Source organism: Podarcis gaigeae (genome assembly GCF_964106915.1).
Source record: "Podarcis gaigeae genome assembly, chromosome: 4".
Classification (NCBI taxonomy): Eukaryota; Metazoa; Chordata; class Lepidosauria; order Squamata; family Lacertidae; genus Podarcis; species Podarcis gaigeae.
Genome location: NC_139677.1, coordinates 48,625,425 through 48,640,488, shown reverse-complemented (window position 1 = coordinate 48,640,488; position 15,064 = coordinate 48,625,425). Strand labels below are relative to the sequence as shown.

At 42.9% G+C, this 15,064-nt stretch overlaps 1 protein-coding gene across 2 annotated transcripts; it reads left to right on the top strand.

Annotated features, from left to right (window-relative positions):
• Window positions 1–1,539: 1,539 nt before the first annotated feature.
• On the top strand, window positions 1,540–10,561 carry DYNLT3 (dynein light chain Tctex-type 3). Of its 2 annotated transcripts, none has more exons than XM_083734644.1 (5): window positions 1,540–1,717; window positions 3,879–3,920; window positions 5,115–5,238; window positions 6,209–6,286; window positions 8,039–10,561. In XM_083734644.1, the coding sequence occupies exons 1-5, from the start codon at window positions 1,688–1,690 to the stop codon at window positions 8,113–8,115; spliced, it is 351 nt and encodes a 116-aa protein (XP_083590770.1). In that variant the 5' UTR covers window positions 1,540–1,687; the 3' UTR covers window positions 8,116–10,561. The 2 variants fall into 2 exon arrangements, with proteins under 2 accessions (XP_083590770.1, XP_083590771.1); XM_083734645.1 differs by having other exon boundaries at window positions 1,544–2,533.
• Window positions 10,562–15,064: the final 4,503 nt, after the last annotated feature.

Sequence of the window (15,064 nt, the reverse complement as noted above, 5' to 3'; positions counted from 1 at the left end):
AACACAAGAAGTAATTTTAATTGACTTTACACATGACTCCGTCCTGTGGATTCCAGCCCTGTGCATGGTTCAGTACAGTGGTACCTCGGGTTAAGAACTTAATTCGTTCCGGAGGTCCATTCTTAACCTGAAACTGTTCTTAACCTGAGGTACCACTTTAGCTAATGGGGCCTCCCACTCCTGCCACTGTGCTGCTGCTGCATGATTTCTGTTCTGATCCTGAAGCAAAGTTCTTAACCTGAGGTAACATTTCTGGGTTAGCAGTGTCTGTAACCTGAAGCATCTGTAACCCGAGGTACCACTGTACTTACTGATTCAAGCCACTTTAGCAAAGAAAGAAAGATTAAAGGTGGTTCTGTCCACTTATTCCAATCTTTACGGTATCTGTATTGGATTTGAAATTGTTTTTTGTATTTGTTGTTGTCATTTCCCCTATTTTTTATGTTTTATGCTTAATCACTTTGGGATGTTTCATGAGAAGTAATTAATAAATGACATAAAAATGATCTTTGGCTCTCATAATTGGGGCATCTTGGGAGAAATTTTGGCCCTGAGTGACTTAATACAAAACACTAAGAATATTTTTGCAGGGAAGCCTGCAGTAATTCCTTCCCATCATATATTCAAGAACCCATATCTTTAAATGGAAACACCTTACTTCTTCCCTGTTCAGAAGTATGATTGGGCTGCAAGGAAAAATACTGGGAGGTCAAAGAACAACCCTTGCCTCCTGCAAGCCCTCCAAACTGGCAGGAGCAGAGGCCCATACACCCCCAAGAAATATGGCAGCAGAGACTAGGAATTAGTCTGACTGGAATTAACTGCACTTCCATTTGCATCCCTTTAGCCTGGGGCCTAAAAGAGCAGGGAATTGAAGTCAGGCAAGTGTATTTCCATTTTAAGTTGCCCCTTTGCCCCTTTAAGGGTCATATGGGTGGGATAGACCTCAGTTATGGACCAAATCTCCATCTTCATCTCTCTTTTTTCTTTGTCACTTTTCCATGGCAAACCAGGTTCAAAGCAGCTAACAGCAACATCACAGGCAATATATGGCAACTATGACACCCCTGCTAAAAAGTGTTGGGGCTGAAGTCCACCTAAAGGCTATGCCCTTTGCCCCAAAACGTTTTATCGTCAGCCTGTGGATGTGTATGCACGTACACGTGCATGCCCTTAAAAGCCGCGTTGAGCCTGAAAGTGGCAGGAGACGTTTTTCTTCACAAATACTCCAGCACACTCAGCCCTGGTATCAAAGACAGATTTCAGGAATGAGCCTCGACCCCGCTAAGAAGAATGTTGTTTCCAGACGGGGGTGGGGGTGGGTATGGAATGTCGCAGACGGGTGGCTGGCACCTTAAATAACCGGATTTTCCATGGTGAAGAGGGGAAAACTGCGGGCTGCTGCTTCGATGCGGACGAAGTCGTGCGGACGCTGCGAAAAAAAGCTTGCTTGCGCCGGCAGCTCCGCTCCAGCGAGAAGCGCGCGTGTGCGCGAGGCCGCGGCATCTTCAAGGGAGCCTCCAGCGCTCCCTTCAGACGGCAGAGGGAGCTGGCGGAGGAGGAGGGGGTGGCGCCATTCTTTGCGCACCTCCGGCTTAGGGAAGGTGGAGCTGCGGCTCAGGGCGAGGACCGGGGCCGCCTCCGCCACTGCCGGGAATAGGGACGCGCCGCGGCAGCTCCTGGGGTCATGGAAGAGTTTCACCCCCATAACGACGAGGTAGTACGGACTTCCCCCTCCTCCCCCGGTCAGCGGGAGTGGGGCGCCCTCCTCGCCCCAGCCCAAGATCCCTGTCGCCCCGGCGGGCTGCCGTGACCTGGTTTTGCCTCGTCGCAGCGCAGGAAAGGATCTCGCGCGTGGCCGTGGCGCGCGCTTCTACTTGGGCGGAGGAATAATTAGGTTAGGGACCCCCCCACTCCAGACACGCGGGGGCGGAAGCGCCTCCCGTTCCTGCCACCCGCTTTAAAGCGTGTGCCTGGAGGGGGGGGGGAGGAGAGGGGCGCAAAAAAACCCAATAACAACAACCATGACTTCGTAACAGGCCGGCTTGCGCTTTTCAGTCTCGCTCCGACGTGGGTGGGCCTGGTCTGCATAAAAATGTCACCTGGCTCAAGGGTTTTCCCCCCCTTAATATATTTATTTATTTTGTGTACGTCTCCACCCAGCCAATCGCAAGCTCCGCTTGTGGGATCGTAGGCGGGGGAGGCTTGGTCCGCCCAAGAATGCTGTCATTGCGACGCCGGTCCTCACGTGGACGGGGAGGGTTGCGCGCGCGCGCCCCCCCCCCCCGCTGCCAATTGAGGCCACTGCAGAATAATGGCAGGCGGTGGTGATGATGATAACAAAATAGGGTAGTGAAAAGAGCCTGCCATTGCTTTGAAGCCCAATTTGAAAGTGCAGTGGATTCCAAGGTTAAGGCCAAGGGAGGATGGAGGAGGGGGTGGGAAGAGGAGCGCGTCAGACAAGAATCCCGTGTTTGAATGCCTGCCGCCCTCTGCACACAATTGAAAAAGGAGAAGACAAAACCTCATTCAGGTAGAGAAGGGTGGTGTAAAAGAGAAAGGGTCGCGCTCTCCCTGATATGATGGGTTTTTATGTGTGCATCCAGGGAATCTTTTTAAAGTGGTAGCATTCAGACACACAATCCCTCTGCTCTTTTCCCACTTCCCTTTTCCTGCAGACCCTTCCCTTTGCTGTCATCCCTTGATTCTGTGACATACTTAGCCTGGTATTTTTTTTTTTAAAATGTTGGGGTTGTATCCATTGCCAATCATAATCAGAACAGACCCGTGTTTAAGCCTATTTAATTTCAGTGGGTCTACCCTACGTAGAACTATGCTGACTACAACCTTTGGAGGGTCTGACTGTCATGTCAAAGCATTTAGGACAGGGGTAGGCAACCTAAGGCCCGGGGACTGGATCCGGCCCAATTGCCTTCTCAATCTGGCCCACCGACGGTCCAGGAATCAACGTGTTTTTACATGAGTAGAATGTATGCTTTTATTTAAAATAATAATAATAATAATAATTTTTTATTTATACCCCGCCCTCCCCAGCCAAGGCCGGGCTCAGAGCGGCTTACAAGCAATAATAAAAACAAGATGAATGATTACAAACTTAAAAACAAAATAAAACACAACAATTAAAATAATGGAACATTAAAATATTAAAATGTAGCCTCATCGCAGGAGGAGAAGGAAAAGAAGGGGAAAAAAGAGAGAGGGGGGGAGGGAGAAAATGCATCTCTGGGTTATTTGTGGGGCATAGGAATTTGTTCATCCCCCCCCCCAAAAAAAAATATAGTCCGGCCCACCACATGGTCTGAGGGACGGTGGACCGGCCCATGGCTGAAAAAGGTTGCTGACCCCTAATTTAGGATGTAGTTTTGTTTTATCCTGTGTCAGTCTTGTGTAATAGAGGATACTGCTCACTAGGATAATGTGATACAGTACATTAGCTTTGACATAGACCTTAGATGCTGATGCATGAATTTCAGGACACAGCCAGAAATAGTGTGATTGTAAAATCCATTTGGGATGCTGGTGATTGTGATTTTTTTAATAACACACTTACGTAGTTTTCAGTAAGATGTAAGAACTTGGCATTTATGCAGCTGCCGTGTGCATCAAATTCATGAGCTGGTTATATCGCCAGAATAAATGAAGATTATGAATATATGGACCTTGTTTTGGAAAGTTTTGTGGACTTTTTGAATAAATAAATTCTGTCTTGGTTCATTATTTCTTCCAAAACCTGTGTGGCAGCTGCAATTTTATTGTTTTATATTTTGTATTCTAAAATGCGTAAGCAGCTCTAGAATTAAATTTTATGAAGAGTGATAAAAATAATTTAATTAAATAAATCTCTTCTATGATTACAGATGACCTTCAATGCTGAAGAAGCGCACAGTATTATTAAAGATGTAAGTTGCACGTTTTAGTATACAGTACAGTATTTATGTGTTTTGGTGACAAAATGAATTTTTGCAGTTTTCTGTTTCCAGGAATAATGACTATCCCTGAAAGACTTGCACCAGACATCCTGTCTTGCCTATTCAAAACTGAGTCCCACTATATTTAGTGGGGCATACTCCCTTGCTGTGTTTAATATTGCACTCTTGAGCTGCAGTCATATGGACCTCTATTGGGAATATAGCTAATTGAATTCAATGGGGCATTTTTCTGAATAGACATGCATAGGATTACACTATCAAGATCCAAACTATACTAAATTTTCAATACTGGATGTTTAAAATTTTGTACATTCTAACCCCCCCCCCCTGCAGTCCTCTGACAATCTGCTCCTCTGACAATCTGCTCCAGGGAGTGTGGACATTGTGGAACACTGGGAGGTGGCAGTAGGGCCTGCAAGGGGTATAAGGGGGAAATCACTTCCCCTACTTGTGCTAGAGGGAAGCCTCTGTTGTAATGGAATGATTCCATGAATGGAAGGAACCCTTTTGATTCATGAAAATACAATTCTGGATACTGCCTTTTATAACACTCCACTGTAATGTTAAGTAGTGTTAAGTGTTCTGTATATGTTCTGTTGAATTCTGCTAAAAACACACACCCCGTAGAACACAATTTGTAATGGTGACTGAGATGGCAGTCCTGTGCAGGTGAGCTGTTTAACTGTCCTTGAAGTCAACTGGATTTATTTCTGTAGCTGTTGTTATGTTGACTGTTATTTGATTGTGGCCCACGGATAGCCACGGCAGAGAAGCTGCTCAGTATACTGAGGCGATAGGACCACTCTGTCTGAATTTCAATGCTGCAGCAACTCAGAATTGTAGCATTTACAATAATATATCCAGCTCAGCAGGATATTTTAGTCCTGTTGGGAAAGAAATTCAGATTATTAAAATGCTCTTCTGGATTCTGCATGTTTGTTATATGACTCTTACCACTGAGATGGGAATGGTATAAACAGTTCAGTTACTGATTTATGTGCCTCCATTTAGGAGCTCTAGCCTAGGAAAAGAGGCAAATGAGAATCTCTTTCTGACATTTGAGTTCCTTTACATAACAAAGTGGGGCTGGCTTAAAAGTATATATGTTTATACTACTATCTATTTTTAATACTTGTATTTAATCAGATTTTTATTCCTTTTTAGTGCATAGAAGGTGTTCTGGGCAAGGCAGATTACAATCACGACAATGTCAATCAGTGGACTGCAGCTATAGTAGAACAATCTTTAACACAACTGGTAAAACTGGGGAAGACGTATAAGTACATTGGTAAGATTCTGTGCATATATGCAGTTAATATTAATTTTACAATTAATGGGGAGAAAATGATTTCAGGCCTACTTTTGTTAGTAAAGGTAATGTAAAGGACTCCTGACAGTTAATTCCAGTCACAGGCAACTCTGGGGTTGTGGTGCTCATCTTGCTTTACTGGCCGAGGGAGCCGACGTTTGTCCGCAGACAGTTATTCCGGGTCATGTGGCCAGCATGACTAAGCTGCTTCTGGCAAAACCAGAGCAGCGCACAGAAATGCTGTTTACCTTCCCACCAGAGCGGTACCTGTTTATTTACTTGCACTTTGACGTGCTTTCAAACTGCTAGGTTGGCAGGAGCTGGGGCCAAGCAACGGGAGCTCACCCCGTCATGGGGATTCAAACCACTGACATTCTGATCGGCAAGCCCTAGGCTCAGTGGTTTAGACCACAGTGCCACCCGCGTTCCCATATACTTTGTTAGTAGAATGAGGCATATAAGGTTCTATGTGCTGCACCCCACCCACCTTCGTGAGAGCATTGAAGGCAGTTTTGCTCCAATTTATTATGCATTTTACTATAATAATATGGGATGCGGCGGGTTGGCGAGGGCTCTATTTTCAGATTCCCGTGGCATTTATTGGTCATCTGCTGTTGATTATCTGCATCAGAAAATTAGCCAGGCATTTTCAACAGACTTCATAAGCCTAGAATATCAGGGCTGTTCAGGAAGCAGCCCACCATTTTGAGGAGGAATATGTCTCACTGCTTTCTTAAATAAAAGAAATTTAAAGAAAAAGGATCATGCTTTTGCAGCATAGTGGCAACTTAAATATTATAATTCAACAGAATTTCTTTTTGGGAAAAGGCATGGGATTTTAATTCATACTTTAACCACCACTTAGTCCTTTCAGTTGTATAAAGGAATAGTGAAGTCTGATTGATTAACCTACTTTATTGATAAACATGGGATTTTGTTGTGTTTTCAGTAACCTGTGCAGTGATGCAGAAGTGTGGAGCTGGTCTGCATACAGCAAGCTCATGTTTTTGGGATACCACAACTGATGGTAAGTGCCTGCCTGCAGAATTGAAGCAAACTACTTCATGAAAAAAAATGACTTTTCACTTATTGTTGTGAAACATTATGCTGCAGTTGAAAGGCGGTTTGAATTGGCAGCCCACATATAGCCCCCAGGATATAATAGGTATATAATAGGTACTGCCTGAAATTAGGATCATTTCACCCAAACTATATGTTGCCCACTTTCTTTACCCAGGTCCCCAAATGAGAAAGAGATATAAACCTGATGATAAGGCCAGGTCAAAATGAAAAGGGCTGACCAATCGCTTTTGGTTGCATGGAAAAAATGCTTTGGCTGAAGGCCAAGGACTGTTTCTTTAGATGAGTTTAAATCTGACACGGAATCGTTATTGATGCCTACGTTTGAGTAGTATTTGAACTTCATTCACTCTCTGGATCAAATCCGTCTTACTGCAAGGCATCATGAAAGATAAGAGACTATTCTCCTGGATAGGTGGTTCTAGTTCATGAGGGCAGACATCGTTCAAAGCGCTGAACAGCTCTGGCAGACTTCATTCCTCAGCATGACTGTTCCAAATTCATAGTTATACAATCGAAAGAGAAGAACTAAGCTTAACAAGGTTAACAAAACCAAATCACCAAGTAATCATATATGCCAGTACTTCAGTGACTGATATGACTCGAAGCTGTAACGAAGAAAGAATGTTCATATTGTTGTAACTTTATATTCTTTGTGTTTTGTGCTCAGTAAGTTACTTGATTAAATATATTACACTATGAGACTTGTACAGTGGTACCTCGGGTTAAGTACTTAATTCATTCTGGAGGTCCGTTCTTAACCTGAAACTGTTCTTAACCTGAAGCACCATTTTAGCTAATGGGGCCTCCTGCTGCCGCTGCACCACCGGAGCACGATTTCTGTTCTCATCCTGAAGCAAAGTTCTTAACCCAGGGTACTATTTCTGGATTAGCAGCGTATGTAACCTGAAGCGTATGTAACCCGAGGTACCACTGTATTCATTTTCTACCATGCTGAGTACTGGCAGGAAAATGCTGAAATGTGCACCAGCACTGGTGTTGTCCTTACTTTCTAAGAAAAATCACATTCAAGGCAGCTTAGCAAAAAATGCAACAAAATGTAAAAATAACCCTAACAATGAAGCATACGGTTTTAGTACACCGAGCTGGCCATAGCTTTATGCCTGGGGTAGCAGTAGCCACCAGCACAAAGGAAAAACACATCATGGTGCCTGAGTTGATCACCCAAGGGCTTCTTTTTTTTTGCAGAAGAAGTAGCTGGAGAGAATCAGGGGGCTGCCTGTGGCCTCATAAGAGCAGCCCTCTTCATTATCATTGGCAAAAGGTTTGATTTTCAAAGTGTTGTGGGTTCTTAGTCAACTACAGGAATGGCAACTTGGACTGGATCACATGCCCACCATCAAAGTCCTGTTGACAAACTAAATCCATGCTGTAGTGTCATTTAATTCTATTTAACCCCGGTGACCATCTCTGAAGGATTTTTCTGAGTTTCTGACTCCTAAGATGCATTATTGTGCAAGCGTTGGAACCAAGAGCATGAAAATGATTAGCCAGAAGTATGTTCTGCAGAGTTCACTTCTTTGTAAGCATGTTTAGGGTTGTGGCCCAGATCTGTCCCCAAAAGCAATGTTTGACAGCCTCTAGGGATTGTCTTTTGTAAATGAGTTCGGGTTATTCGGTTGTCCTCTTAAGAATGAATATAGAACTTGACCACTTTCTCTTCTTAAATCCACTATAGGTACCTGCACAGTCCGATGGGAAAACCGAACTATGAACTGCATCGTCAATGTCTTTGCCGTAGCCATTATTCTGTAGCAAACTGGACAAATCGCACTAGGTTATGCCAAAGCCTTTAAGAACAAAACTATCAAATTACTTATAGTACATTGTAAGAATTATTAAATAAAACTATATTTATTCACTAAAGAGAGAGCAGGAAATGTGCTTTTAAAAAAAGTCTCTGCACAATATATATTATATTATAGTATATATTATAATAAAGTGTAATCGTTTGGCTTAGCCAGCTGGCAGCTTGCTAGAGACCAGCTGTAAAAGGAAAAGGACAATGTTTTGAGCATTCTAGGACTGTGGTTCTCTCTGCTCCCCACCCTGCAACCTGCAAGAAGTGATGGAAAAGTTACGTAAAAATAAGAAAATGCATGTTTTCCCCCACATTACCACTGGCACTTTATACACAGCAGCTTAAGATAAATGTAATCAGTAAGAGGCAAGAGAATATTATTTGTAACACACACATATATATAATTGCTTCTGAGTTATGGGAGTTGATGCCTTAGAATAGTGGTGTTAAACCTGTGTTCCAAGGAATCCTTGCACTCCCATCTGTTCTGCTTCAGTATAATGGCCAATCTCTGCCCCCTGAAAACTAAAGTTGTGAGAGCGTGTTGTTTGCTGTAATGCACACACTCATTTGATGCAGTGCAACAGCTACCACATAGTCTCATGCGCGCAACCCAGAACATAATTCCAGCATGAATAGGTCCCACAGCAGGTGAAAAAAGTTCCCTGAAAGCTGTAAGTTTGAAATCCACTGCTGCTTAGACTATTGGTGCTTGTGATTTATAATGCATAATAAATTAAGCAGTGAGGGGGGGAGGAAGCAGAAAAACCCAACAAGTTGTAAAAGAATATTTTCATGTTTTAGGCACAAAATTTATAAAGCCAAATTACCTACTTTTCTCATACAGGGTATGAATGTTCAGCAAAAGAATGTATTTTTCATGCTGTAAGGCTGTGCTTACACTGTGGCACAATTCTTAAGGCACATTCGTCAAAGTAGGGGAATTGTATTAAAACATTCTGCAACATTTGGTTCAGGTATTGGTGCATTAACAAATATTTGGTGCATCAGCACAAAATCACAAACCAAAGGCATTAAAATAATGTGCAGATAATACATGTGCAAATACTTTAGATTAGGATATTAAAAGTTTAGCTATGCTCTCATGATTGCATATCTCCCAGGCAGGACCAGCCTTTGGCTCTTCAGATTCTTGAAGAGTTGTGCTTGCTTATTTCAAACTATATGAAAGTAATGTTTCATATGTAGCACTTGGAAATAGAATAATTTGAAGTGGGGACTTGTCTGTGTCTTAAGGTGCACTTATTTAGGCTGTAGGTATGTTACTTACAGAATAATTAACTGGCTACAGTCCTTACTTCCTAGTAGTGTTCATAGAGTTAGACCATAAATCCTTGCTATTTATGTTATTAGTTAAAATAATTCTGCAATCCTATGCTTACTTGAGAGAAAATTGCATTGAAGAGAGTGGAACTTACTTCTGAGTAAACATGCAGGGAATCAACAGTATGCTTCTTGCTTCCTAGATCTACCGAAATTAGAAAATTCTCCGCTTCAGTCAAGTGGCTAATCCTAATAACTTGAAGAACCACTCAAGCAAATATTAAGTACCTTTGCAAATATGTTTAGTATATAGGATTCTATTTTTTCATAAAAAGTTACATTGTTTTGCAGTTATTTATACACCTAGTAGAACTTGAAGCTATACTGTTGCATTAAGCATTTTTGCCTTTTGTCAGCACTGCAACAAGCTGGTTTCAGTTGCAGTTTATGTTTAGAATTTTTTTATCATTGCAATGGTTTTGCTTTGAATTACTTTAACATTATAATATGTAAAGCACCAAAGGTCTAGCTGTTTTTCGTTAATAAAGTTGCATATTTAAGCAAATACCATGTTTATATTCCATATTGTTATAGCGTGAACACAGATATCTCTGTACTCTTTAAATGAATGCACATATCTACAGCAACAGAACTAAAATACTATGCGAAGTTCTCTCACAGCTCTGGATTCAAAATTTGCTCTTTTTCTGGGTGCAAGCTATTTTCAGCTTTTTCCTGAAGCAGTAAAAGATAATAATGAAGAGAGAACATTTTACAGATCGTGGAAACACTATAGAATACAGATGAATGCAGTTTTCTGAAACAACTATTAGTAAAGAGTTTGGCCAGAAAATAAAGACAAAGGTACAATCTACCTTTTACTCTTTTTTATAATAAATTTCTGATGCTGTTACTGAGACTAGATGGTTTAATTTGCAATTGTATTTCTGGGTTTTAAAAAATGCAGTTGAATCTAAGTTGTGCTGAGAAAACGAACGCTCATCAATATATCTTATGGCAAGATTGCACTAGAAATTATGCTGGTATTGGTTTTAAAATAGGTACAGTTTGTTTTAACTAACAAAATAAAAATAAAAGGTGCCTGCCTTATCTATACTCTGTGTCTTTCGGATGAGTTACAGATAGGTAGCCGCGTTGGTCTGCCATAGTCAAAACAAAAAAAATTCCTTCCAGTAGCACCTTAAAGACCAACTAAGTTAGTTCTTGGTATGAGCTTTCGTGTGCATGCACACTTCTTCAGATACTTCAGATACTGAAGAAGTGTGCATGCACACGAAAGCTCATACCAAGAACTAACTTAGTTGGTCTTTAAGGTGCTACTGGAAGGAATTTTTTTTTCTTTCGGATGAATTAAGCAAATGATTGCTAGAGCATTTAATAGGGCATTTTCTGTTCTAAAATTATCTTCTAGTCTTTTCTTGATGTGTTGAGATCAAGCTTTCTTTGTCATATTCTCTTGTGTTAAAACAACCCCTCAAGCTACTGTACCTAATGCTTTTTAGGCACAATTCCCAATAAAATTCTCCTCCACAGGCCCCACTGAAGTGTGTGCTAGCCATGTGAGATCACAGTGTGCTTCTGAACAGCTCCCATTCATTTCATTCAGCCTTGCACAATATAATATCTCAGGAGACATTCAGTGAAGCTGAATGTTGGCAGATTCAGGAGAGAGAAAGTACTTCTTCACACAACACGTAAACTCTTGAATTTTCTTTTTCAAGAAATAGCAATCACTTAGGGGTGACTTTAAAAGGGGATTAGACAAATTTATGGGGGACAAGGCTATCAGTGACTACTAACTGATAGGTACGTTCTTTATTGTTGGGGGGCAGAATGCTCTGAAAGCCAGTAGCAGGGATTCTCAAGCAGGGAGAGTGCTGTTGCACTCGGGTCCTGTCTCTGGGCTTCGCATAAGCATCTGGTTGGCCACTGTGAAAATAGAATGCAGGACCACATGGCCTTTGGCCTGATCTTATGGATTTCACCCTATGTATTTAGCATTGGTTTCAAATGTTAATTTAGAGATCCTTTCGTGCTTCGTGCTGAAAAAGAGCTCTGACTACTTTTCTGAAACTGGTGTCACTACCATACTTGGTGCATATTTTCCTTCAGTTCCATCAAAACAGCGCTGGAATAAATGTTGGCTCGCTACCCCTTGTAGTCGTACAGCAGGGACACTTGCAAGTTTTAGCATATATGACACAAGGATGCTGTTAACATCTGGGGGATAGGGGAAAGTATGTGAACCAAGGAGGAAAGTGGATTGTGATTTACAAAGGGTGTGTGTATGTAACTTTGAAGCATTTTATAAACCTAAATGATATGGTTGGTTGATTGCATCCTGTTTCATAATTTATTACTGTTTATTAATTACATAGAGACGCGGGTGGCGCTGTGGGTTAAACCACAGAGCCTAGGGCCTGCCGATCAGAAGGTTAGCGGTTCGAATCCCCGTGATGGGGTGAGCTCCCATTGCTCGGTCCCAGTTCCTGCCAACCTAACGGTTCGAAAGCACATCAAAGTGCAAGTAGATAAATAGGTACCGCTTCAGTGGGAAGGTAAACGGCATTTCCGTACACTACTCTGGTTCGCCAGAAGCGGCTTAGTCATGCTGGCCACATGCCCCGGAAGCTGTACGCCGGCTCCCTCGGCCAATAAAGTGAGATGAGCGCCACAACCCCAAAGTCGGCCACGACTGGACCTAATGGTCAGGAGTCCCTTTACCTTTACCTTATTAATTACATATATATTTCCCTGGGCAGCCCAGGACCTCCACACACACTGCCCAGATTTGCGCTCCAGGGAGGTCACTTCAGTGCTGCTAACACCACAGTTTGACTTCACCCTTAGTGGTGAACTCACTTGTCTATCGAACCAGACGGATGCCAACACTATATTTCCCCTCTTTCTCCAAGCTATTTCTCTGCTACATTATCTTCGTAGGCAACCTGCAAGGGTTCCACTGAGAGTGACTGGTCTAAGGGAGCTTCATGGTTGACTAGGGACTTGAACTCTGGTCTCCCCAGCCCTTTCCCAACAGCTTTTAGCAATGTGGATTGGCTGAAGTTTTTCCAGCCCAAGAAGTTGCACTGGAGATTTTCAGGGGCCATTGGAGTTAGAATGCTTCATCTCTTTCCACCGACCTCCCCCATGCTCCAAGACTCAGAGTGAAAAAAGATTTCAATGAAAGAAAAGTATGTAACAATAAGTAAAATGAACAAGAGCGTATGGAGACTATGCAACAAAGCAAGGAAACACCTGCTGTTTCTTGGGGGAAGTGGTTATTTTATGTAATGACAGCTTGCCATTTGGAAATTATTACACAACGGGCAACCTTTCATCACCCTTTTGGTTTCAGTGCTAATTTCTGCAAGCAGAAAGAAGAAATAGATCAGTAATTAGAAGGATCTACATCCGGTCCCAACAGTTTTCATAAGACTGACTGCAAGTAAGAAGTCAAGCAGCTAGGTTGGGGGGCTGGTTGAAAGCAGCCTACAGGCTTATTTGCTCCAACAGACCAGCAACCACTACATCCAAGCTATTTGCCACCATCAGTACTTGGAGCCTGAATTCCATCAACTAATTATGCTCTGTGTGAAGGAGTGCTTTGTTGGGCTGCCCTGAATCCACAGAAATAATTGTATATGTCCTCCCCTACATTGATCTTTGCCTCCATTTCCCTTCCCTTTCTCTGTGGTTTCATAGGATCATAGAACTGGAAGGGCCCCAAAGGGTTATCAACCCCCTGTAATGCAGAAATAGCAACTAAAGAATCCCTGGCAGATGTCCATCCAAACTCTGTATCAACATCTCCAATGAAGGAGAGTCCACCACCTTCCAAAGTAGTCTGTTCCACTGTTGAACTGCTTTTACCGTCTGAAAGGTCTTCCTAATGTTTAGGCAGAATTTCCTTTCTTTTAATTGGAATTGATTGGTTTGGGTCCTAACCTTCAAAACAACAGAAAACAAGCTTGTTCCATGCAACAGCCATTTCCCCGCTTAAGCATACCCACCTCCCTCAACTGTTCCTCTTGGTTTAGATTCTAGTAAAAAACAGGGTGTGATCCTGCCTGTTGATGTGTCACATGCTTATTCACAAGGTCTTGCTCATTTGGCAATGTTGCACTATGTGACTACAACAGATGTGGTTCCTCACTGTTTATGATGAAATGCTATTCCAGGCTTTGATTACCAAAGAAACAACTTTCCGATGCTTCTATAATGCAATCCTGTGCACACTTACAAGGCAGTACCATATTTTTCCCTCTATAAGATAAAAAGGTAAAGGTACCCCGTACGGGCCAGTCTTGCCAGACTCTGGGGTTGTGCGCCCATCTCACTCAAGAGGCCAGGGGCCAGCGCTGTCCGAAGACACTTCCGGGTCACGTGGCCAGCGTGACATCGCTGCTCTGGCAAGCCAGAGCTGCACACGGAAACGCCGTTTACCTTCCCACGAGAAAGCGGTCCCTATTTATCTACTTGCACCCGAGGGTGCTTTCGAACTGCTAGGTTGGCAGGCGCTGGGACCGAACAACGGGAGCGCACCCCGCTGCAGGGATTCGAACCGCTGACCTTTCGATCGGCAAGCCCTAGGCGCTGAGGCTTTTACCCACAGCGCCACCCGCTCCCCCTTGTATCTGTATAAGATGCCTCCATGTAAAAGAACCCCTATTCTGGAGGATCACAAAAAAACTTTTTTGGGGGGGGGATTGCCCAGAGTACCACCAATCACGCTACTGCCTACCTGCCAATGCAAATCTCATGCACCACTGCGGCCACCAATTGTCAGCATGCTCACTGCCAAAAGCCCACCTGACCACTCGGCGCAACCAGCCACCGGCGTAAATCAAACGCCTAATTGCCACAGCAGCAGTCAATTGTCAGCATGCCTTGCCGCAGCAATCACACTCCCAATCGCTGCTGCCATTCTCCTACTGACTGCTGCCACCAATCGCCTGTCGCCCCTCTGTTACCCATGTATAAGACGACCCACAATTTCTGCCTATGAAAAAATATCATCTTATACATCGGGGGGGGGGGGAGGTATGTCTTACTGCAACAAAACCATCTTCCAAATCAACATGTTTACGATCATTGTTATTAGCCCTGTACAACAGTAAATGGATACAATACATCCTGTCATCTTGGTGCTGGTCCAAAGGGCATAGCATTTAATTTGCGAATTTTACAGAACTCATAGCAGCTTGGAAGTCAAACTGCTTATAAAGGAAGACTTACCTCTTAATCCTGATGTGTGTACAGTCAGTGCTTTTTTTCTGGGAGGACGCAGGGATACGCATACCCTTAAACATTTTGTGAATCTAAGTTTGGCCTCATTGAGGGGCAGTATTTCAATATGAGTAGGAAAATGAGAGTACCCCTAAACTTTTTTTTTTTTTAAGAAAAAAGCACGGTATACAGTAATTTTGATTATTTGGTGATTAAAGGAAAACATTGTCCACATACATCAATATACTGTCTACATCAGGTGTGTGGCATGTAAAAATCATAATAATCTGGCAGAGCCAAAAGGGGATTTGCAAGCACCGCTGATCAGTGATGCCCATAAAGCCCTGTTCAATAATATCAAGTCACCTT